This window comes from Olea europaea, chromosome 18, assembly GCF_002742605.1.
Source record: "Olea europaea var. sylvestris chromosome 18, O_europaea_v1, whole genome shotgun sequence".
NCBI classification, from domain to species: Eukaryota; Viridiplantae; Streptophyta; class Magnoliopsida; order Lamiales; family Oleaceae; genus Olea; species Olea europaea.
In genome coordinates, this window is record NC_036254.1 from 12,407,882 (window position 1) to 12,431,787 (window position 23,906).

Genomic DNA, 23,906 nt, shown 5'->3' on the forward strand with positions numbered 1-23,906 from the left:
CAGCCTTGATAGGCAGAGAACTGCCATTAGCGGTGTGAATTTTTAGATTGCCATCATATTCTCTTACATTGGAAAGAGGACTAACTGTATTGGTCATGTTGTTAGAGGCTCCGGAGTCAAAGAACCATGGCTTAGAAGATGATGTATTACCTGAAAGTCCAAAAGCAGAGAAGGCAGAAGTGATCATTTGTTGTACCATTTTCGGGGTGAGAGTGGGTGCAGTAGCGGAAGTAGGAACATGTGTAGCAGTTGGCAATGTCAAAGAACCAGAGGCACCAGTGGAGGCATGATAGGCAGCGGTATGCTTTTTCTCAGGTCGAATGGGGCAGACAGAGATGTGATGACCTGGTTTCTTGCAGTAATGACAATGTTTCTTAGGACAGTCCCGAGCAATAGGACCAAAATTTCTACAGTTGTGGCACTGGACAGCACGCATGTCTCGACCCTTATTCCTCCCTTGTACTATAAAAGCCACAGTAATAGGACCACTAACAGTATCCCTATGTTCCATGGTAGCCTGGGTAACTATACGTTGCTCCTTACGAAGAAGTTCACCCAAACAAATATCAATAGATGGTACAGGATGACGATTCATCAAATTTGATCGTGCAACCTCAAAATCAGGACGTAACTTCATCAAGAATTGATCTCTCTTGCTTGTCGCATGCACTGTTTGAACAACAGATAGAGCCCCAGCGGTAACATTAGCATAAACAATATCTGAATATTCTGCCCAAAGATTCTGAAAACTTGAAAAATATTCTTCAATCGATAAATTTCCCTGTGTAAAGTTAGCCATCTCATATTCCAATTGAAAATGTCAAGCGGAATTGTCCTGCTTGTAAACCTTACTAAGATAAGCCCACATATCAGCAGCAGTTTTGTAAGGCCTCAGATTGAGAATGAGGTGAGACTCGATTGAACTCAAAATCCAGGTCATAACCCAAGCATCCTTGACTTTCCATTTTGACAAAGCCTCGACATCTTTCGGAGCGGGATCACTTCCATCAAGATGACCCCATAATTCTTTTCCTTTGACAAATAATTGAAATTGGTCCTCCTAAGCCGAGTAATTTTTCCCATTAAAACGAACCAGAAATGAGTCTAACTTATCAAATGACATGATGGAATAAAATATGCAACCCAATCACACTACACACGCCAAAGCCCAGCAATGGAACACAAATTAACTAGGAATGGCCCAAATTAAATAATCCAGCAGCTACCCAAATTAAATGATTACACCCAAGGGTCAAACAGTGAAAATACCCAAATTAAAGAATCCAGCAGATGCCCAAATTAAATAATTACACCCAAGGTCCAAATAAACCTTCCACCAAATACCATTCACCGACACTGAAGACGCTGAAAGGCTTCGACCGAGGCAACCGATGGCAAGACCGACCAAGATTTCGGGAGAAAGACAACCAACGGCAGATCCCGACCAAGGTTTCGAGAGGAAAAAAACACTTGCCGGAATCGGAAAGAAGTAGAAGAAGACCAGATTACGCACCGTAACTGGAAGACGTCGAAGAAGGCCAGGAACTCACACGTCAAATACACCAACGACCACCCCCAACACCGAAACAAGAAGATCCGAGCGAAGGAAAAAAGAACCCACAGTAGGGAAGAACGCGAGAAGAAAATCAAAGCCGGTAAGAACAATCGAAACCTCGCTCTGATACCATGCCAAAAAGGGATGAATAATCGAGAGAAATTTCTATAAAACGTGTGTTTTTATTGTCTCTATTGCATACATATATATATTACAATCATTGAATATACAAGGAAAGTAAATAAACATAATTGCTAAAAATCTGCTTTCTTCCCAAATATAAATTTAACTATGCCCCTGTTTGAGCCACATTTTTACCTCATTAAAATGAAAAATATGACCGTTATCCATCACATCAAGCCACCATTTTTGAATTTCTATCTCTGATGTGGGGCCCATATCGGCTCTATTTTTCATTCTCATTCTCATTATAATGTGGCTCAAACAGACTCTATATATGGTAACACTCACGACCCTCAATAAGAAAGCTATGGATCCAATTACATCCCACACCACTGAGGTGGGAGAGCCTCAAAAGAAGAGTACTACTAAACAGCGTATGGATGCTCTTGATGAGGCAACTACTAGGATGTACTATGTCGTGGACGGTCTCGAGGAAAAAGTCGAGATGGCAGAATCTGAGATTCGTGGATTACACATCCAATTGGATGAAAGCCAAAGGGCTTGCGCAGCAATGACTGAAGCTGCTGCAATTATTCTTGATCTACAGGATGAAATGGAAGCGTTGAGAGCTCAATTACGAGTACTCCAACGTGCGGTGGGCAATGGACAAGCTCTCATACCTGAGTATGCTCCTAGACTCAGAATTCCTGAACCGTGTACCTACGGAGAGGCACATGATGCAAAAAAAGTCGAAAACTTCTTGTTTGACATGGAACAGTACTTTCTCGCAGCTTCAATCGAAGACGAAACTAGAAAGGTAACCACAACTACCATGTATCTGGTGGAGATGCAAAACTATGGTGGCGAACTAAATATGCTGACATTCAAGCCAACAGGGTCCAGATAGATTCTTGGGATCTTGATGAGGACATCCAATTTATTTATTTATTTCTAGTCGAACCTTATTTCATTTTGGTAGACTTTATTTTGTTGTGGATTTTTTATTGGACTTGTATTAGCTTAAGCCCATTCTAGTTAGGGTTTGTTTACTATTTAAACTCACTTTTCCATGTAATTTCATTAGTTGATGATTGAATAAAATTATTTTGGTGGCTTATGGCGCATCCCTTTCCTTCTTTTGCCTTCTTCTGTTAAATTCTTCTTCTTCCCCCCTTAATTTCCTATTCTTTTTGAATCTGTCGTCTTTTTCTATTAATCATCTTATTGGTGCTGCATCAAATTTGGTATCAGAGCCGAACCCTTTTTCTTTAATCCAAAATTTATTCATATTTCCTTCCCAAAATTTGTTGGAATAGCACGAACTAAAAGAATTTTTGGTAAAGGCAGCAGTTTTTTTCTTCAATTTTCAGTCTTAGTTGAAAAAAAAATAAATAAATAATAGAGTTACTGTGCATCACGGGTATTGTTCACCCAAAATTTCAGTTTAGTATTTTGGTTTGTTTCTTTAAAAAAAAATTACTGTTCACATGTACTGTTCAGGCAAAAAAAAAATTCTCGTTTTTTTTTTTACTGCTGCTGCTCATAAATAAAAAAAATTGTAGTATTCCACAAATCCCAAACCCTAGCATTCAAGCCCACTTAGCCCTTCAGCCCATATATTCCATCTCTATAACCTAATTCATTCATTTTTTTTATCAAAACACTTGGGTCATAAGCTAGTGGCCCAAATTACTCCCAAAGCCCAATGACACACAGCCCATCTCTCATCATTTATTTAGCCAATCAACTCGCTTTTCAGCCCAATACACACCAAATCCAACCCATTTATCACATATTATCACAACCGGCCCAACACCATCCAACCCATAACCGGTCCCAAATTCGCTCGGCCCATAACCCTAGCCCATTATATACAACACTTAACCTAGCCCACATCTACAATATCCAATCAACCCAAGCCCTAAACTCTTCCTTCCCCGTCGGTATCCCACAGTCACCACACTCTCGGCGACCGTCCTCACTGCCAATCGCCAGCAACCCATTGCCACGCTAGTTGTCACCACCACCCGGAGTTCAGTTTTCGCTTTATTTTTCACATCGGTGGACTTCTTCTGAGTTCAGAGTGCCAGGGACATTTGTTGAATTGGATTTGGCCTATTATTTGCATTGGGGCAGCTTGTTAAAACTCTTGAGGATTAGTGTTCCATTCAGCGACTCGATTGTTTAGGAGTATACCATTATAATTTTCTACTGGAGACGTGCCAACTGGGAAATCATAATTGGGCACAGTTCTGATTCTTTGGGTCCTGAAGTACATCGTCATCAGGTTTAAGCTTCCGTGGACACCATCGCTGTAACTAAACAACAGGGAGTGTTTGATTTATATTTGTTATTGGTTTACAATGCTGCTTCATTTAAAATTGCATTAATTAAATTTTTGTGATGTTATTCTAACAATATACCTAACGTCACATGACTGAATCCGTTGATTTCGTAAAAATCCTATTTTACCCCACTTATATTACATGATTAGGTTTTGACTATTATTTGATCCGTACTTTGTTATTTTACCTAGATCAGCAGTATTAGCTTGCCATATTTGAATTTATTTAACCCTGAAAAAAATGCTTAGTTTGTTATTTTTCATTTCTTACATTTATTGTTCATTGATCTCATCATTGCACGTCATTTAGCTGGTATTAAATTGCATGTAGTTGCGTAGTGGTCATCTTGTCGTCTCCATTTCCAATACATTGACCATGAATACATCCCCATTTGATGCACTCACTAGACAATTAGTGCAACTTGCCACTAGCCTATCGATTGTCCAATCAGATATAACTGCTACTCGTGAGGAGAGAGAGAACCTAGCTGCTAAGTTGAGCAATTTTAAGCAAACCCCTCGTTTGACCGACACTAATTCTAAAACATCTCATAAGAGACAATATCATCGTAGACAAAGTGATCAAAAATATTTTCGACGCAATCGTAGGAATAGGGATCGGGTTCGTAAGCGAGAACAAGGTCATGGTTATCATAGTACTCATTATCTTCCTCGTCGTAAGAGCGTTTCTTTAGAGACATTGACTTAGATACTCTTACTTTCGATAGTTGCTTAGATCATGAAATTTTTACCCAATGGAACACCCTTACACAAGAGAATCGGCTAATGACTGAGTACATTGCTCAATTTGAGAAATTTCGAGTGAAATGTCATGTCGTTGAGGATGAGGCCCTGACTTTAAGTAGGTTTATACAAGGTCTAAGAGATGAACTTAGGCGTGAACTTTTCTTTCGAGGCATCACTACTCTTGATCAAGCTTACTCTTCAGCTCGGGACTACGAGTTACTTATTAGTATTCCATATGAAAAGCGCGACCACCATCGTTCTCCCATGTCATTAGATCCACCTCAACATGAGTCTGTCATAGAGCCTTCCCTGTCTAGTGTTCCTCCCATTTGGAAAAATAAGTGTAAACGCCATGATAGTCCAAGGCCCCCTTCTCCTTATAGAAGGCGTATTGACAACCATTCTTCCGTCTCATTGGCTCCACCTCCTCCTGTTAAGTCTCTTCTAAGACCTTCCCCGTCTAATGTTCCTCAAATCTTGAAAAATAAAGGTAAAATTTTTGAAACTCCAAGGACTTCTTCTCACTTGATATGTATTCGCTGTAAGGACTTTGGCCACATCTCTTCCAAATGTCCTAACCAAGCCTTAGTCATAGAAGCACGAAAGGATATAATAGAAGAGTCGTTAAAAGATCAAATCTATGAACCTAAATTTGAAGAATGTGATGACTTGAATGATATTGAGGATACTTCCTTATGTAGTATCAGGACTTTTCCTATGAATCTAGGGGTTGTACCCCTTGTTCCCGATACCCCTCAATTAAATGTTGTGTGTCATACTCTTTTCCAACCCAAAGGTACAAATGATTTGTGTAATCATGTCCTTTTCAAGGAAAATTTTGAGAATTGGGATTTGATCCTCCCAATAATTCAAAGTGCATATAACAATTTTGTGCTTCAGTTTATCGGTACAAGTTCCATTGAAGTTATTCATGGTTATAAGTCTAAGAAACCTTTAGACCTTATTCTAATGTCCCCACATACTAGTATGTTTGTGTCAGCTGAGGCATTTGTACGTCATCTTCATCACTTGCATATTGAGATCAATAAACAATTTGAAGCAAGTAATGCATTAGATAAACTTCAAGCTGATTTGCATAAGAGAAATTTTGAATTTAATATTGGGGATTTTGTTATATTGTAAGCATGTAGTGCTGGTCCTTGTGAAATTTTAAAGCATGTTGGTTCAAATACATGTGTCATTGATCTTTTATTACATTTTGACCACCATTTTATTTTAACTGTTAAGGACTTTTTTGCTTACCAAGGCTATTTTAATCCCTCTAATGATCATTTTCTACATCCACATGGGAATCCCTACACTGAACCTTATGCTATGTCTGCTCCAATACCACTTATCACAACACACAAAGATAAAATTGATGTTATTTTAGATGATCAGATTGTGTTGACCAATAATAAAGAGGTTCATTTAGTATTTTGGTTTGTTTCTTTAAAAAAAAATTACTGTTCACATGTACTGTTCAGGCAAAAAAAAAATTCTCGTTTTTTTTTTTACTGCTGCTGCTCATAAATAAAAAAAATTGTAGTATTCCACAAATCCCAAACCCTAGCATTCAAGCCCACTTAGCCCTTCAGCCCATATATTCCATCTCTATAACCTAATTCATTCATTTTTTTTATCAAAACACTTGGGTCATAAGCTAGTGGCCCAAATTACTCCCAAAGCCCAATGACACACAGCCCATCTCTCATCATTTATTTAGCCAATCAACTCGCTTTTCAGCCCAATACACACCAAATCCAACCCATTTATCACATATTATCACAACCGGCCCAACACCATCCAACCCATAACCGGTCCCAAATTCGCTCGGCCCATAACCCTAGCCCATTATATACAACACTTAACCTAGCCCACATCTACAATATCCAATCAACCCAAGCCCTAAACTCCTCCTTCCCCGTCGGTATCCCACAGTCACCACACTCTCGGCGACCGTCCTCACTGCCAATCGCCAGCAACCCATTGCCACGCTAGTTGTCACCACCACCCGGAGTTCAGTTTTCGCTTTATTTTTCACATCGGTGGACTTCTTCTGAGTTCAGAGTGCCAGGGACATTTGTTGAATTGGATTTGGCCTATTATTTGCATTGGGGCAGCTTGTTAAAACTCTTGAGGATTAGTGTTCCATTCAGCGACTCGATTGTTTAGGAGTATACCATTATAATTTTCTACTGGAGACGTGCCAACTGGGAAATCATAATTGGGCACAGTTCTGATTCTTTGGGTCCTGAAGTACATCGTCATCAGGTTTAAGCTTCCGTGGACACCATCGCTGTAACTAAACAACAGGGAGTGTTTGATTTATATTTGTTATTGGTTTACAATGCTGCTTCATTTAAAATTGCATTAATTAAATTTTTGTGATGTTATTCTAACAATATACCTAACGTCACATGACTGAATCCGTTGATTTCGTAAAAATCCTATTTTACCCCACTTATATTACATGATTAGGTTTTGACTATTATTTGATCCGTACTTTGTTATTTTACCTAGATCAGCAGTATTAGCTTGCCATATTTGAATTTATTTAACCCTGAAAAAAATGCTTAGTTTGTTATTTTTCATTTCTTACATTTATTGTTCATTGATCTCATCATTGCACGTCATTTAGCTGGTATTAAATTGCATGTAGTTGCGTAGTGGTCATCTTGTCGTCTCCATTTCCAATACATTGACCATGAATACATCCCCATTTGATGCACTCACTAGACAATTAGTGCAACTTGCCACTAGCCTATCGATTGTCCAATCAGATATAACTGCTACTCGTGAGGAGAGAGAGAACCTAGCTGCTAAGTTGAGCAATTTTAAGCAAACCCCTCGTTTGACCGACACTAATTCTGAAACATCTCATAAGAGACAATATCATCGTAGACAAAGTGATCAAAAATATTTTCGACGCAATCGTAGGAATAGGGATCGGGTTCGTAAGCGAGAACAAGGTCATGGTTATCATAGTACTCATTATCTTCCTCGTCGTAAGAGCGTTTCTTTAGAGACATTGACTTAGATACTCTTACTTTCGATAGTTGCTTAGATCATGAAATTTTTACCCAATGGAACACCCTTACACAAGAGAATCGGCTAATGACTGAGTACATTGCTCAATTTGAGAAATTTCGAGTGAAATGTCATGTCGTTGAGGATGAGGCCCTGACTTTAAGTAGGTTTATACAAGGTCTAAGAGATGAACTTAGGCGTGAACTTTTCTTTCGAGGCATCACTACTATTGATCAAGTTTACTCTTCAACTCGGAACTACGAGTTACTTATTAGTACTCTATATGAAAAGCACGACCACCATCGTTCTCCCATGTCATTAGATCCACCTCAACATGAGTCTGTCATAGAGCCTTCCCTGTCTAGTGTTCCTCCCATTTGGAAAAATAAGTGTAAACGCCATGATAGTCCAAGGCCCCCTTCTCCTTATAGAAGGCGTATTGACAACCATTCTTCCGTCTCATTGGCTCCACCTCCTCCTGTTAAGTCTCTTCTAAGACCTTCCCCGTCTAATGTTCCTCAAATCTTGAAAAATAAAGGTAAAATTTTTGAAACTCCAAGGACTTCTTCTCACTTGATATGTATTCGCTGTAAGGACTTTGGCCACATCTCTTCCAAATGTCCTAACCAAGCCTTAGTCATAGAAGCACGAAAGGATATAATAGAAGAGCCGTTAAAAGATCAAATCTATGAACCTAAATTTGAAGAATGTGATGACTTGAATGATATTGAGGATACTTCCTTATGTAGTATCAGGACTTTTCCTATGAATCTAGGGGTTGTACCCCTTGTTCCCGATACCCCTCAATTAAATGTTGTGTGTCATACTCTTTTCCAACCCAAAGGTACAAATGATTTGTGTAATCATGTCCTTTTCAAGGAAAATTTTGAGAATTGGGATTTGATCCTCCCAATAATTCAAAGTGCATATAACAATTTTGTGCTTCAGTTTATCGGTACAAGTTCCATTGAAGTTATTCATGGTTATAAGTCTAAGAAACCTTTAGACCTTATTCTAATGTCCCCACATACTAGTATGTTTGTGTCAGCTGAGGCATTTGTACGTCATCTTCATCACTTGCATATTGAGATCAATAAACAATTTGAAGCAAGTAATGCATTAGATAAACTTCAAGCTGATTTGCATAAGAGAAATTTTGAATTTAATATTGGGGATTTTGTTATATTGTAAGCATGTAGTGCTGGTCCTTGTGAAATTTTAAAGCATGTTGGTTCAAATACATGTGTCATTGATCTTTTATTACATTTTGACCACCATTTTATTTTAACTGTTAAGGACTTTTTTGCTTACCAAGGCTATTTTAATCCCTCTAATGATCATTTTCTACATCCACATGGGAATCCCTACACTGAACCTTATGCTATGTCTGCTCCAATACCACTTATCACAACACACAAAGATAAAATTGATGTTATTTTAGATGATCAGATTGTGTTGACCAATAATAAAGAGGTTCATTGCTTTCTTATTCATTGGATAGATCGACTTGATTCTGATGGTACATGGGCCCCCGGAAAGAGACTTCAACAGCGTGATCCAGATTCGTTGGAACTTTATAGGAGTCCGTCAGATCTTCCTTCACCCAGTTTATCTTTGTCAGATCATATTCTGGGAAATAAGTCGCAATTTTCATTATTATCAATCATGAAATTTCGATACTTGGTTCGTCAGAAAGATCGCCCTCCATGGCATACCTTGAAGCATTTTGGGTATCAAATTGAATACAACCTCCTATGATCTATCAACTCGACAGGGTCGAGTTTTTCTCCCACCCTGGGAGAATTGATAAGGACATCCAGTTTATTTATTTATTTCTAGTCAAACCTTATTTCATTTTGGACCTTGTTCATTTTCGAAGACTTTATTTTGTTGTGGATTTTTTATTGGGCTTGTATTGGCCCAAACCTATTCTAGTTAGGGTTTGGTTTACTATTTAAACTTACTTTTCATGTAACTTCATTAGTTGATAATTGAATAAAATTATTTTGGTGGCTTATGGCGCATCCCTCTCCTTCTTCTGTTAAATTCTTATTCTCCCCCCCCTAATTCCCTATTTTTTATGAATCTGTCGTCTTTTTTTACTAATCATCTTATTGGTGCGGCATCAGATCTCCTCAAAGAAGCGATCAGATCGCAGTTTTCCCCCAAAAAAGTTCGAGTATCGAGCTCGACGAGCACTTCGAGACCTGAAACATACAGGCTCTATCAGAGAGTATGTAAAAGCTTTTCAAGGCATATGCTGAATATTCGAGATATGTCGGAAAATGATAAGCTCTTCACCTTTATGGAAGGGTTGAAACCGTGGACACGCACGGAACTTCAGAGACAGAAGGTTACTGATTTGAGCACGGCTATGGGAGCAACCGAATGTTTGCGATTGCTAAACGGAATCCAGAAAAGATCGACCTTCGAGGAGTAATCAAGCAATTGGAGGTGGTAACAGACCTTACAGACCCAGCTCGAACCCAAATGGGGGAAAGCATTACTCTCAGAATAAGAGAGGAGCCTATCAAAGCACCCGTAGTTTTCAGAGAAATTATCATAATAGCCGTCAAGAAAATTATAACGGCAGCAACAGTAACAACTGGAACAAAGGAAAAGCAATGGAGGGCTGAACTGATGCCACTCCCAAATTGATGTGATTTTTATGCGAAGGACCTCATAGGGTGTCAGAGTGTCCTCAGAAACGGATGGTGAATGCATATTGTCAGCTAGCAAGTGGCGGGTCAAATTCAAAGCAAGAGGCCCCACAAGCTAGTTGTCCTGGTGAGATCGACTCCGAAGAGGATGAATACGTAGTTGGGGCATTTTCACATCGGTGCAACACACTATCGCATCGGGTTGCTAAAAAGGATGATGTCCCCTTGAAAGAGGCAAGGATGGAAGAAGCGAAGGTTCGAATTTGTAGGGCCAAAGGCTTAATGTACATTGATGTGAAGATTAATGGGAAGTCAATCAGGGCTATGGTGGATAGTGGTGCTACCCACAACTACCTTGCATGTACCGAAATAGAGCGACTCGGACTTGTTCCGGAAAAGGGTAGTGGAAAAGTTAAAGCAGCCAACTCCATTGCTCAACAAATAGCTGGAGTGGCGAAATCAATGTTGATCAAAGCAGGTCCCTTCGAGGGAAGGACAAATTTATTTGTAGTTCAGATGGATGATTTCAAGCTTATTCTAGGATTGGAATTTTTTCAGGATACTAAGACAGCAGTGTTGCCGTATTCCAATTCGTTAATGATAATGGGTAATAAGTTGTGTGTCATCCCCACACAAGTTTGGAGGATGGGCGAGAAGAGTATCTCAGCCATGCAATTTAGTAAAGGTTTCAGTAAAAATGAACCTTCTTTTTTGTGCACTCTTCGATTAGAGGAGATCGAAGAGGCAACTGGTCCTATTCCAAAACCCGTTAAAAGACTTATTCGAGAATTTGAATACATCACGCCTGACGAATTACCAAAGAAATTACCACCAAGAAGGACGATTGATCATGGAATTGAACTTATTTCAGGTGCCAAACCTCCTGCCAGGGCACCATACCGTATGTCTCAGCTTAAGGTTGAAGAGCTTAGGAAGCAATTGGGAGAAATGTTGGAGAGTGGAATCATTGTGCCTGCGAAGTCATCATATGGAGCTCCTGTGTTGTTTCAGAAAAAGGTCGATGGTTCACTTAGAATGTGCTGTGACTATCAAGCCTTGAACAAGATCACTATAAAGAATAGCTATCATATCCCACTAGTTACGGATTACTTTGATCGACTGAGTTGAGCGAAGTATTACACAAAAATTGATCTTAGGTCTGGATACTGGCAAGTTCGGATCAAGGAGAGAGATGAAGCAAAGACTACAGTGGTAACCAGATATGGAACCTTTGAATTTAAAGTGATGCCTTTTGGTTTGACAAACGCTTCAGCAACGTTTTGTACTATGATGAATCAGGTACTTCACGGGTTCTTAGATGATTTTGTCGTGGTGTACTTGGACGATATAGTAATCTACAGCGAGACATTGGAGGAACATGTCCAACATGTGAGGCAAGTTTTTAATCGGCTACGGGAGAATGAACTCTATGCCAAACCGTCTAAATGCTCATTTGCTCAGACATCTATCAATTTCCTGGGTCACATCATTGAACAAGGTAAAATCCGCATTGATTCGATTAAGGTTACAGCCATCAGAGATTGGCAACCACCAAAAACCGTATATGATGTACGTTCATTTCTTGGGTTATGCAATTATTATCGAAGATTTGTGAAAGGCTACTCAGTAATTGCACTGTCACTTATCGAATTGACAAAGAAGGATGAGGATTGGGATTGGTCATCCCAATGTCAAACTTCTTTTGAAAGGTTGAAGAAGTCCATGTGGACAAACTTGATTTTAGCCTTACCGAACATGACTAAACCACTTGAAGTTCATATAGATGCTTCATATTTTGCACTTGGTGGAGTCCTTATGCAAGAAGGACATCCGATAGCATATGAGACCCGGAAGTTAAACCAAACAGAACGTCGTTACTCAGCACATGAAAAGGAATTGTTGGCTACTCCACTGTCTCAGAGGATGGCGTCATTATTTGCTTGGGTCTCCATTTATTGTGAAGACAGATAACACTGTAGTTAGTCACTTCATGTCTAGCAAGTAGGCTCGTTGGCAGGAATTTCTTTCGGAGTTCAATTTTATGCTAAAGTATCGTCCCGGATCTAATAATCATGTTGCTGATGCTCTTAGTCGATGGGCCAATTTGGCTGGCATTTGCTCCGTGACTAATCTTTCAGGGAGCTGTCACCACAAACACGAGACCAAATTCGAGCACTTATGGAGAAGGACCGAGCTACTCAATATTTGGTCGACCTCATCAAGCAGGGTAAAACTCGACAGTTCTGGCCCGATGGGGAGCTAGTGAAGATAAAGGAAGACCGCCTATATATTCCTAAGAGCGGAGATATGAGGAAAATCACTAATTACGGAATGCCAGGACACGATTTGGGTAGGGCATCTCGGAGAGAAACGTACTTGTGCACTACTGTAACGTGCATACTACTGGCCTCAAATGCGAGATGACATTGCAACCTATGTAAAAACCTGTCTTATTTGTCAGCAAGATAAGGCAGAGCATCAGAAAAAGGCGGGCTTGCTGGAGCCCCTTTCCGTCCCAATTCGGCCATTCGAAAGTGTATCGATGGGCTACATTATTGGGTTGCCAAAAGTTATGAATTTTGGCACTATCATCGTCGTGGTGGACCGTCTATCAAAATACGCAACTTTCATTGCAGCGCCTAAGTATGTATTCGCGGAAGAGACAACTCAACTCTTCTTCAAACCTATTGTCAAATATTGGGGACTGCCTAAGGATATCGTCAGTGATCGAGATCCTCGTTTCACTAGCATATTTTGGACTGAGTTGTTCAAACTTCTTGGTTCAACTTTGAGCATGAGTTCTACTTTTCATCCACAATCTGAGAAACAGAAGGAGCGCTTCAATTCTATGCTAGAAGAATATCTTCGACACTTTATCTCTACTTCGCAAAAAAACTGGGTAAAACTTTTGGATGCGGCTCAGATTTGCTTCAATGCCCAAAAGAGCTCTTCCACCAATAAGAGTCATTTTGAGATTGTTACTGGCCAGCAACCGCTACTCCCTTATACAGTGGATATCGAACGAAGTACCAAGTCTCCTCAAATGAAAAACTTTTCTCAAGAGTGGAAACGAAATATTGAAATTGCTAAGAGTTATCTTGAGAAAGCTCAAAAACGGTATAAAAAGTCTGCAGATCTAAAGCGTCGTTTCATCGAACTCAATATTGGAGATCTGGCAATGGTTAAGCTTCCCGATAGAAATATTTACAAACTAACAAGAGGAAAGGACTCAAGATTAGCGCCAAAATGCATTGGACCATTACCCATTGTGAAGAGGATTGGAAGAGTCGCATACAGAGTTGAACTCCCTTCATGGTGTAAAATCCACAAGGTCCTTCATGTTAGTGTGCTGAAGCCATATTTTGTAGATAAGGAAGACGCATCTAAAAATGAACCAAAGCGACCTTTGTTTGAACTGAAGAAAGCTGGAAAGAAAGTTGCTAAAGCTATTCTTGACCATCGAATCACTCAAACTTCTAGAAAAGATCATCAAAAGTACTTGGTCAAATAGATTGGATGCAGCAGAGAGGAGAATATTTGGGAAAGAGAAAAGGATTTTAGAGCCTTCAAATCATTAATTGAAGCATATCATGCATTGATGGCATCGAGAACGTCACCAAAACAAATGGGGGAGAATATCAAGGACCGCAGCTTTACTTAGCCCCTTGACACTATCGCAGCCGCAGTTTTCCCAACTTCGACCGCACATTGTAAATATTAGTTCAAGTTTGAATTGTAATTTTCTTTTCATTATAATAGTTATTTCAGTTGTAAAATAACTTTGATATTAGTAAACGTTTATTATGATTCCTTGTCTTTTAAACGTCTACTCCTGTCACTTAGATTTTTCTTCCGAATGCTATTATAGGGGTATTAGTCATTGAAAAATCTTCCAAGTTCACTGGTGTCCGTCCCCTGCACCAGCAATTGTAATTTTCTACTCTTGTCAATTGTAATGTTCAATTTTCATCAATTAATGTTCAATTTACTTTCAATGTATTCAAATTCTCTGTTGTAAGTTTTCTACAAAATTGTAATCAAATTTTCTTTCGTCCCGACGTGATCGAGAAAAGGCGGAAGGTAGTCTAGCGAAGCAGACTACTGCCGCACGGTATCCCTTTTTGTGCCAAGAGGAAAGGAACCCCGTGAAAATAGGTCTTGATAATTACGTGATTGAACCATAGAAGTTGCTGGCAATAAGAGAACTTTGTGTGTCAAAATGAATTTTCTATCTAAGTTTAGTTTGTATCTTTTAATGATTATTGTGCATTAATTGATCTTATTGTTTCACTACTCAATCTAAAGTCTCAATTCAAATTTAAGTTACAAGAGACAATTCACCGAACAAATTATCTGGGATTATTTCACATAATCTATGCATAACATAGAACGCAGGATAAATAAAATAAAAGCTTTCCTTAGATGAGTTACTAAAATTTATCTATATATAAATACCAGTATCTCCAGTGTATGTTTTTACCAAAGCAAACAAGCAGCACCTGAATTTGAACAAAGCATAAGGAAAGTCATTGATGTTCTTCAAATACAAATGATATTCATTGACATCATCACAATTTCCATCTCATATGTGTTTCCATTAAATCCATCCAGCTCAATATCTTCAACTCGGGATAACAAGCATTCAGACACTATTTCTAGTTAATTTGGTTAAGAATATCGCTGTCGATTTCGGTTAAGAACATCCCAGAAGGCAAGATTGGTCAGCAACATAACATTGAAGATTCCGTTACTTGAGACAAGTTAAAAGAAATATTAAAAATTTCCTAAAACTTCTCATCACCACTCTACCTCGAATAATATGAGAGATTCTAGATTGGGGCAAACATTTAGGAAAGAATAGAAGACATATATATGGAAAAAGAAAGAGGTCTTACAGCTAAGCAATCTTCGTTCATTGATAAGGATTGTAAGTTGCGAAAAGCCCAGAGAAGCTCAGCAGCAAGGTTGCCAAAAATATTTCATCTGCAGCACCCTGTCTCATATTCAGTTTTGCTTCAACCACAGATGTCAGATTCTCCACAACATATTCTGCTTTAAACATATCAATAAGCTCCAGGAATTTGAGGTTCGGGGCATTGATGACAAATTTATATTTCAGCCCCTCGAAGTCCCATGCTTGTAACTTTATCTTCAATCTCTTCAAAAGCAGACAGGAAATATTGAATTTAGTTTCACTTCTTACAGTTCCCTCTATTGTTAAATCCTCTAGTACTGGGCAACTAGAGAAAAGCTTTTCCGAGAGGTCACTTGAATGATAGAAAAGACGAGTACGAAGTTTTTTCAGATTTGGAAGATCAAAGGTAGGAATATCCTCGGGGTCTAATAGTATAACATTCGACTTGAGGTCCAAAGCAGTCAAGGTTTTCCATGTGAAGACACAATGAGTAAAAAGAGGTCCCTCGAGTCTGAGTTCAAGAATATTGCGCTTAAATAGTTCATCCGTGCACGCATCAAGGCACAGAGTACAAATATTACTGTTCACGGTCAAAGAGAACTTATTGATCTTTTTTGACGAGCAACTACACGAGACATGCAATGCTAGCAGGATTCATTTCATCTGAAATATTTTCCTTAAAATCAAAACTGGTAATAAAAGTCCAGAGGTACTGCCACCTCTTGGACAGAATGCTAGTTTGAACTGCATATTTTGTTGGAAGAAATGACAGAATATGACCGATGATCTAATCTGGCAAGAAGCTTATTCGATCTCCTCCCCTGATTCTCATTGTTTTGGATTTTCTTTCCCTAAACCTAAGAAAAAAAGGTAAGAAATAACAAGAAATTAGGCTGATAAATAATCAACTAGCACAAAAGGTAAGAATTTAAGAAATTTATGTCGTCTAGCTATTTAAAAGAGGCCTAGGATTAGAATTAATAAGAGCAGTTGATCAAGTTTGCGAAAAAAAAAGAGAAGGAAAAGTACGAAGGGTGACCTAATCAATCAATCAGATTTTCTTAATGCAGCCTTTGGAAGCTAACAGATAAACTTGTAACCCAAGGGGGGAAAAAAAAACACTGGCGCAGTTTAGGAATGAGAATGTGCTCTTTTCAAAAGTCTAATGATGATAAAGTTGAAGCGTAAATTATTAGATCTAGGTTATTGTCACTTTTAAGTAATCTCTTCATCACACTGTTCATAGATGGAGGGAACGAAAGCAGCTGACCGTGTTGCACGGTGAAGATATTTGTGAGTAAGCAGAGTTGATGAATTTGTCCAAGGATTTAGAATTGATTATGGGCTACAAATAGGCACAATGGTCAGATATGCTTAACAAGTATGGATGCATTTTTCCTTCACAAGGTGAAGCTTAATCCTCGAGTCATTTTCAGACGTAGGCATCCCCTTGAAACAAAAAAGGTGAAAAAAATGATTATTATGCAAAATAACCTCCTAATAAATCATAAACAATCTTCAAAAGTTAGGACTCAGATATGTCGGAGACACGTCAATTTAAATTCTATAAATTTTAAATTCATGTGTTATACTTTATAATTACACTTTTTAATATAGGACCCAGCTATACATTCGGATATTTGACCAAGGAGTGTTTCCGAAGTATTCTTAATGTTAGTAATTTAAAAGATGTAACAAAAAGTAGGACAAGAGCACATTCTTATGGGATACATGTCTGTGGGTGTTGGAGTCCGACACGTTGCTACGTGTGAACACACACAACGCCCAAGTGGAAGTGTTCATGCCTCATAGGACAAAAGAATCATAGTTTAAACTTCCATAAACTAGCCAAAAGTCGTTACCTTTATCCATAGTCATAAGAACCATATCAGATCGGAGAACCAAACAGTGATTCGATTGGATGGTATTAGTTGGTCCATTCGCCAAGAACCGGTCAAGAACCGCTCAGAAATTTACATAATTGTCCGAGTCAGACTGTTTCAGAAAAAATCGAAACCAGCTTAACGTGAACCGATTTTTTACGAAATTGGTCCACAGCAAAATTTTATATCAAATTTGAACATGGAGAGATTTGAACCACACAGCTTCTATGGAAGGTTAGGTCTTGACCACTATGGCACTTGCAGACTTTTTACAATTAATGTAAGTGAAATATATATTTAATTTTAGAAATATGACAAAATGAAACTTTAGATTGCCGGATAAGAATTTTTCATTGGCCATGTCATACTCGATAGTGAGAAGTACCATGTTATTTTTTGTGCTGGAAATACTCTACATCGAGCTCTTGTTACTTACAAATCATTCCTCGACAAAAAGAGAAATTGGTTCAAGAACGGATTTTTTGAAAGGCGTATGGCCTGGTACCATACTTGGATGATAACATATCTAAGTTCTTGTTAAAAATGAGAGACTGTCGCTAACTACATCTGAGTAACCAATCAACGCTGTATATATTAGCTTAAAAGATAACATTAGTGAAATTTGAACAACCTGAAATATGAAAAGCTAAAAAGCTCAAGAATATTATCTAAAATAACTTGGATATTGATGAATATGAGTTGTGATTACAAACAAGTCTAGTCTTCTTCATATATAGACATTGGAAGAAGAGGTAATCACCTAATTCTAGTAGAATAAGTAAAATAATAATTCACTCCTACTAGAAGTATAAACTATAACTAAATAACAAAACTAATAAATACTTGGAATCATAATCACTAACAATTAAATCTTAAATTAATACTACCTCTTGTCCCATGAATATATTCATATTTCTTTTTTCACAGAAAATCTAGTTAATATAGTTGAAATAATAAATTTTACTAATATTTTTTCTAATATACCCTACATCAATGCAATCAATGTTTAAGGTAATTAAATTATGCGATGCAATGTTCAAGGTAATTAAATTATTCTTGGTACCAATGGTAATTAACATTGCAAAATCGTCTAACATGAAAGCAATATAAATTGCCAAAACGTGAATATTCAAATTTTATCCCAAAAATAATAATAATAATAAAAATAAATAAATAAATAAATTCAAATTGATATGAACCTGACATTTTTCAATAATTTGTGTTCACTCGCCAAGTTTGTTTTCAATTTTTTTATTGAACTTTATAAATAACCGCATGTAGCCGGATACAATCACGAGTAAAAAAAATGAATAGTTCATCACAGACTTCAATTGGTTTGAATGTTTTGCCATCAATATTCCCCAACCAAATTATATCTATTTACTTTCATCACAAAATGCTTTGATGACTTGAATCATTCTCTTCAAGACGTTAACAATACCTTGACAACGCTAGAAGATACATGTCATCAAAACAAAAAAGAAAATTTTCACTTGCGATAAAGAGAGAGAGAGATCTTCAAAAAGCTACTCCAAGATGGAAAGTCACCAAAAGGAGTCATTTCAAAAGTTGCCAACTCTTTTTTTTATATCTACAAAACTAGTTTCTCGAATTTGGCATAATGCAAATTATTTTATTATAGCAAATGATGATCTACCAGATTTGCTTCAAATCTTGAGAAAAAGGTTGGTCGCAAAAGAGTTCAAATAGACCTAGATGGAATGAAAGATATCCCTTTCCATCATCGAATAAATATAAGATCCTTGTCAAATGCGTTGAATGTACCAAAATCAACTTACATAGAAGAATCAAAGAAAGATATATTTGGCCGCGCTATCTCCCATGAAACCATATTTGATAGATGACAAGAAGAAAGCAAGGTTGGAGTTTTGCTTGCCAGTGATTAACGAAGGTACACTTGCAGCTAAGCCTTTCTTTGTTAATATGCACAACCAAATTTATATTGATGCAAAAACTATGCTTTGAATAGTATTTTTATTTCTTATTTTTTTTAGAATGCGTGGTTAAAAGTAGGGAAAAGTTTTGGGTTTACGTGTAAAATATTTTATTGTTTGAATGTGTGGTTGAAAATGAGTATAAGAAATAAATTAAAGGCCACCAAATGGGAGGGCTAATTGTTCTAGGATTATCTTTAGAAATATTGAAGAAACATGGATGGTCTTTCAATTTCTTATTCGTGGTTTAAGACAATGATAACAATAGATGATGGTGGGCCTTTTTTATACTCCAAATACAAGTGTCATGGAAGATGAAAACTTTTTTTGGTTTTTAATTTATTGTTTTAACTACAATTGAATAATTGAGTGGTTTATATTTGTGATAACAAATCACATTAAATAGGAGCATATTAGGAAACTAATATATTAGCTACACTCTCAAATAATAAATAGGACTATAAATTGGTATAGACGAAAAAGGAAAACATGACCATCTTTAAGGGGCAGAGGTAGAAGTAATAATTGACATACGGTAGAATTGTCCTACATCAATCTCCGCATCTGAAGAAACTCATGCGCAAGTTTGGTTGAAGAAGAGAAAATTAATAAATCAAAAAAATATTCCAAAATTTTCACCATCAAAATTGTGAGGACTCAAACCTAGCTTGAACTCTAGAAAAATCTCTAGCTACTTGTAGTGTCATGATCTCGTTAAAGCGACCAACATTCATGGCAATAAAAATCTGCAACTTTTTGCCGCGACATCTTCAAACCTATCCATCCTTTGTTCCAAATTTTAGATGGAGCTTGATAGTTTTTAATCCTCTGAATATTGTCACGAGGATGCATATTAGTGACCATCGGGGAAGGACAACCTTGCTTTGATGCCGATTTTATTGAAGAAGTGAAATTTGAATCTTATAAAACAAGAAAAGCCAAAAAGCTCAAGGATATTATCCAGAATAACTTGAATATGATAAAATATAAGTTGTGATTACAAACAAATATAGTTCTTCTTTTATGGGAATTGAAAGAAGAAGTAATCTCCAAATTTTAGTAAACTAAGTAAAAGAAAATAATTACTGAAAAGAATTAAAAAAAAAACTAATAATTTACTTATAATAGAAGTTGAAACCATATAACCTAAATAAAAATTAAAAAAATAAAAACTAATACATACAATAAATACAAGGAATCCTAATCATTAAAAATAATTAAATCCTACACAGTAAAAATTGATATTTAGTAAAATTGTCCTACAGAAGTAGTAGTTTCCCCATTCCCACATGTTTTGAGGTCTTCACCTTTTAGCTGAAAGGCACTGTTTTCCCTTATGAGGAAGTAGTGTGCTAAGAAATAAGATCGGATAATTTTATCACCATATCTATGCTATGTTAGATTCGGTATATATCATCCGCCCACTTGAACCAAGACATTAGGTTACAATTATAATAATGAATCTAGTATAAATGTTCTTATGAAAATGAACTTGTCCATTTTTTGGGGTCTCAATGGGTATTGAAACACATGAGAAATCTTTAATAGAAATGAAAATGTGATAAGTTCACTAAAACTTTTTGCGTTATACTATTTCAACATGTCATAATAAAAATTGGACATTGAAAATGTTTAGAATCCAAGATTAGCACCAATTAAAGAAGAAAATCATGTAATAAAAATTGCCAATTATAATATCCACTTTTGCATAGTTGTTACATATCAAACATGCAATGTTTTGTTTCATCTCCCCATTCTAGATTCTTTTAAATTGATTTAGAATCTCACATAATGTAAATCATGTGACATTAAAAGATTCGATCATATAGAATATTTTTCATATGAAATCAAAGATCAAATGCATTCTTTAATAGGAAAGAATTTTGGAGCTAATTATTGGGCAAAAAGATGAGTTGTTTTTGCAAATTTTCAATATTCTCCACATTTGTCTTTCCACCACCGTACTTAGAGATCTAAATATTCAATTTATTCCTCATGCAATCTTTTGGGTACAAATAGTTGGGCAAAAAATCTATTTAATTGCATGATCTTCAAGTTCTAACAATGGGCAATGGAGGGGGGGGGGGGTTCCGGGGGGGGGGGGGGGGATCCATTTCCATGTTTATGCTATCGTCACCACCTATGCAATCTAAAGGTTTTGTAAAAAACTATGTTTCGATAAGACAATTATGTGCTCTATTTCTCTCACTTTTTTGTCATAATTAGTTCAAAAACCTGAAAATATAAATTCTTATGAGAACCCAGTTATATTAACTTAGGTTTTGAAAATGCGCTCTTTCTAGACTCACTGTTCATAAATGGAGGTAATGCAAGCACTGGTCAAATCTGCAAGGAGTGGGGAACAGGGCCATGATAATTAAGCAGTAAGAGTTACAAGAATCGAGTGGCATTAAAATATTCAGTCTCCACTTTCTTGATTCTTTCAAAACTGATGATTCAGAATATTGAATAACATGAATCAACTGGTATTAAAAGATTTGATTTTATAGAATCTTTTGCAAATGAAATCACAGATCAAATCCACCCTTAATATAAAGAATTGTGTAGCTAGCTGTAGGGCAAAAAGGTGAGTTATTTTAGTAAATTTTAAATATTCTTGATGCGGGATAGAATGACACAATTAGTGGAGAAAGAAAATAGCTCGAAGAAGAAGAGATTATAGGAAGAACGATAGAAGAATCAATAGAAGAGATAGAAGAAATAGAAGAAAGTAGGAAGAGAGAAATCTCCACAAGCCACCAAAAGTTTTATTCAATCATCAACTAATGAAATTACATGGCAAAGTAAGTTTAAATAGTAAAAACCAAAACCCTAACTAGAATAGGTTTGGGCCAATATAAGCCCAATAAGAATCCAAAACAAAATAAAGTCCACAAAACAAAATAAGGTTCAACTAGAAATAAATAAAAAGACTAGATGTCATCATCAACTCTCCCGGGGTGGGAGAAAACTCGACCCTGTCTAATTGATAGATCACTAGGCTGCAGTCAATCTCCCCACCATAAGTTGAGTGATTGGACAAGCTTCTTCCGACGTCTGAAAAAATATGTCAGTGGAGGTCTGAATTTGGTATCCTCACCAACTTCCCCTAAGTGGACGGGAGGTGATCTAGACCAAGGAAGATTCTGCTAACTCTAATAAAGTTTCAATAAATCTGGATTCAATTGCTGTAGTGTCTCTCTGGATATCCATATATAGTCAGAATCTAGTCGATCAACCCAATGACCAAGGAAGCGTTGAACCTCTCTATCATTAGTCAACATCGTCACTTCATCTAAAATAGCATCAATTCTATCTTTGTGTGCTGGGAGAGGTGATATTGGGTTAGAAATGGCAAAAGAATCAGGCTCAAGGTCTACAGAAGGAGGTAAAAGAGGGTCATCGGAGGGATTGAAATGACCTTTATAAGTGAAGAATAAAACTTCTTTTATTTTCTATGAATATTACACATCCAATACGACCTATTTATATTACAAAGAATGGAATAAAAAAGGAAGACTCCAATCTGTTAAATAAGGAAATAAATCATCTAACTAATAATCCTATAACAATCCTATCAATTATAATATTCTCTGTGTCTTTCCATAATCGGTTTTCTACACTCCCCCTCAAGTTGAACCATAGATGTTAATCAAGTTCAACTTGCAGCTGAAGGTATCAAAAACTTGTTTTGGTAGTCCTTTAGTGAAGATATCCGCAGATTGCTCCTTTGTAGGGACATATGTCATACAGATAATTCCATCTTCCACTTTCTCTTTGATAAAATGTCTGTCCACTTCTACATGTTTAGTTCTGTCATGTTGCACTGGATTGAGAGAAATGTTGATGGCTGCTTTGTTATCACAATAGAGTTTGATTGGAAGCTCAACCTTGATGTTTAGTTCTCCTAAGAGTTTCTTTATCCATAGTCCTTCACATATTCCTTGTGCGACGGCTCTAAATTTAGCTTCAGTACTACTTCTCGCCACTACATTCTGTTTCTTACTTCTCCAAGTTACCAAATTTCCCTAGACAAAAGTACAGTAACCAGTAGTAGATCTTCTATCTTCCGTTGATCTAGCCCAATCTACGTCTGTGAATATCTCTACTCCATTTCTTTTATTTTTTTCGAAGAATAGTCCTTTCCCGAGATTGTCTTTTAGATATCTCAATATTTTGTACACAACCTCCAGGTGAGCTTCTTTGGGAGAGTGCATACGTTGACTTACCATGCTGACTGCGAAGGCGATGTCAGGTCTAGTGTGTGATAGGTAGATCAACTTCCCAACAAGTCTTTGGTATCTGTCTATTTCCACTGAGTTACCGAAGTCCTTTGTTATTTTTCCTACCTCAATAGGTGTGTCGCTTGGTTTGCATCCTAGCATCCCAGTTGCAGTTAATAGATCGAGAATATATTTTCTTTGAGAAACACTAATACCCTTCTTTGATCTTGCAATCTCCATTCCTAAGAAGTATCGCATCTGTCCTAGATCCTTCACTTCAAATTCGGTGGCTAAGCATTTATTTAGTCTTCCCATTTGAATTATGTTGTCCCCAGTTAAGATGATATCATCAACATATACAATTAGAATTGTTTTTGCCCCACTTTAGACTGTTGGAAGAACATGGTATGATCTGATTGCCCTTGCTGATATCCTTGTTTTTTAATACTTTTGCAAATCTATCGAACCAAG

The 23,906-nt window shown here is 37.1% G+C and overlaps 2 protein-coding genes and 1 pseudogene across 2 annotated transcripts; 2 read left to right on the top strand and 1 right to left on the bottom strand.

Moving 5' to 3' along the window:
• Positions 1-23,906, bottom strand: part of LOC111367485 — a 40,458-nt pseudogene that overhangs the window by 4,839 nt on the left and 11,713 nt on the right.
• LOC111367484 lies at positions 9,900-11,594 on the top strand. The gene has a single exon (XM_022988390.1). It carries the CDS (start codon positions 10,511-10,513, stop codon positions 11,585-11,587), a length of 1,077 nt encoding a protein of 358 aa, XP_022844158.1. The 5' UTR covers positions 9,900-10,510; the 3' UTR covers positions 11,588-11,594.
• Positions 11,705-15,214, top strand: LOC111366751. Its single transcript, XM_022987449.1, has 7 exons — positions 11,705-11,714; positions 11,778-12,387; positions 12,598-12,847; positions 12,921-13,178; positions 13,449-13,640; positions 14,303-14,388; positions 15,133-15,214. The coding sequence occupies exons 1-7, from the start codon at positions 11,705-11,707 to the stop codon at positions 15,212-15,214; spliced, it is 1,488 nt and encodes a 495-aa protein (XP_022843217.1).

What these genes read in the sequence shown, in the direction of transcription:
- LOC111367484 (XM_022988390.1), top strand. Translation starts at nt 10,511, where the DNA reads ATGGTGAATGCATATTGTCAGCTAGCAAGTGGCGGGTCAAATTCAAAG.
- LOC111366751 (XM_022987449.1), top strand. An exon ending in CCACTGTCTCAGAGGATGGC is followed by an intron (nt 12,388 to 12,597) that starts GTCATTATTTGC and finishes CTAATCTTTCAG; the next exon opens with GGAGCTGTCACCACAAACAC. An exon ending in GGGGACTGCCTAAGGATATC is followed by an intron (nt 13,179 to 13,448) that starts GTCAGTGATCGA and finishes GTTACTGGCCAG; the next exon opens with CAACCGCTACTCCCTTATAC.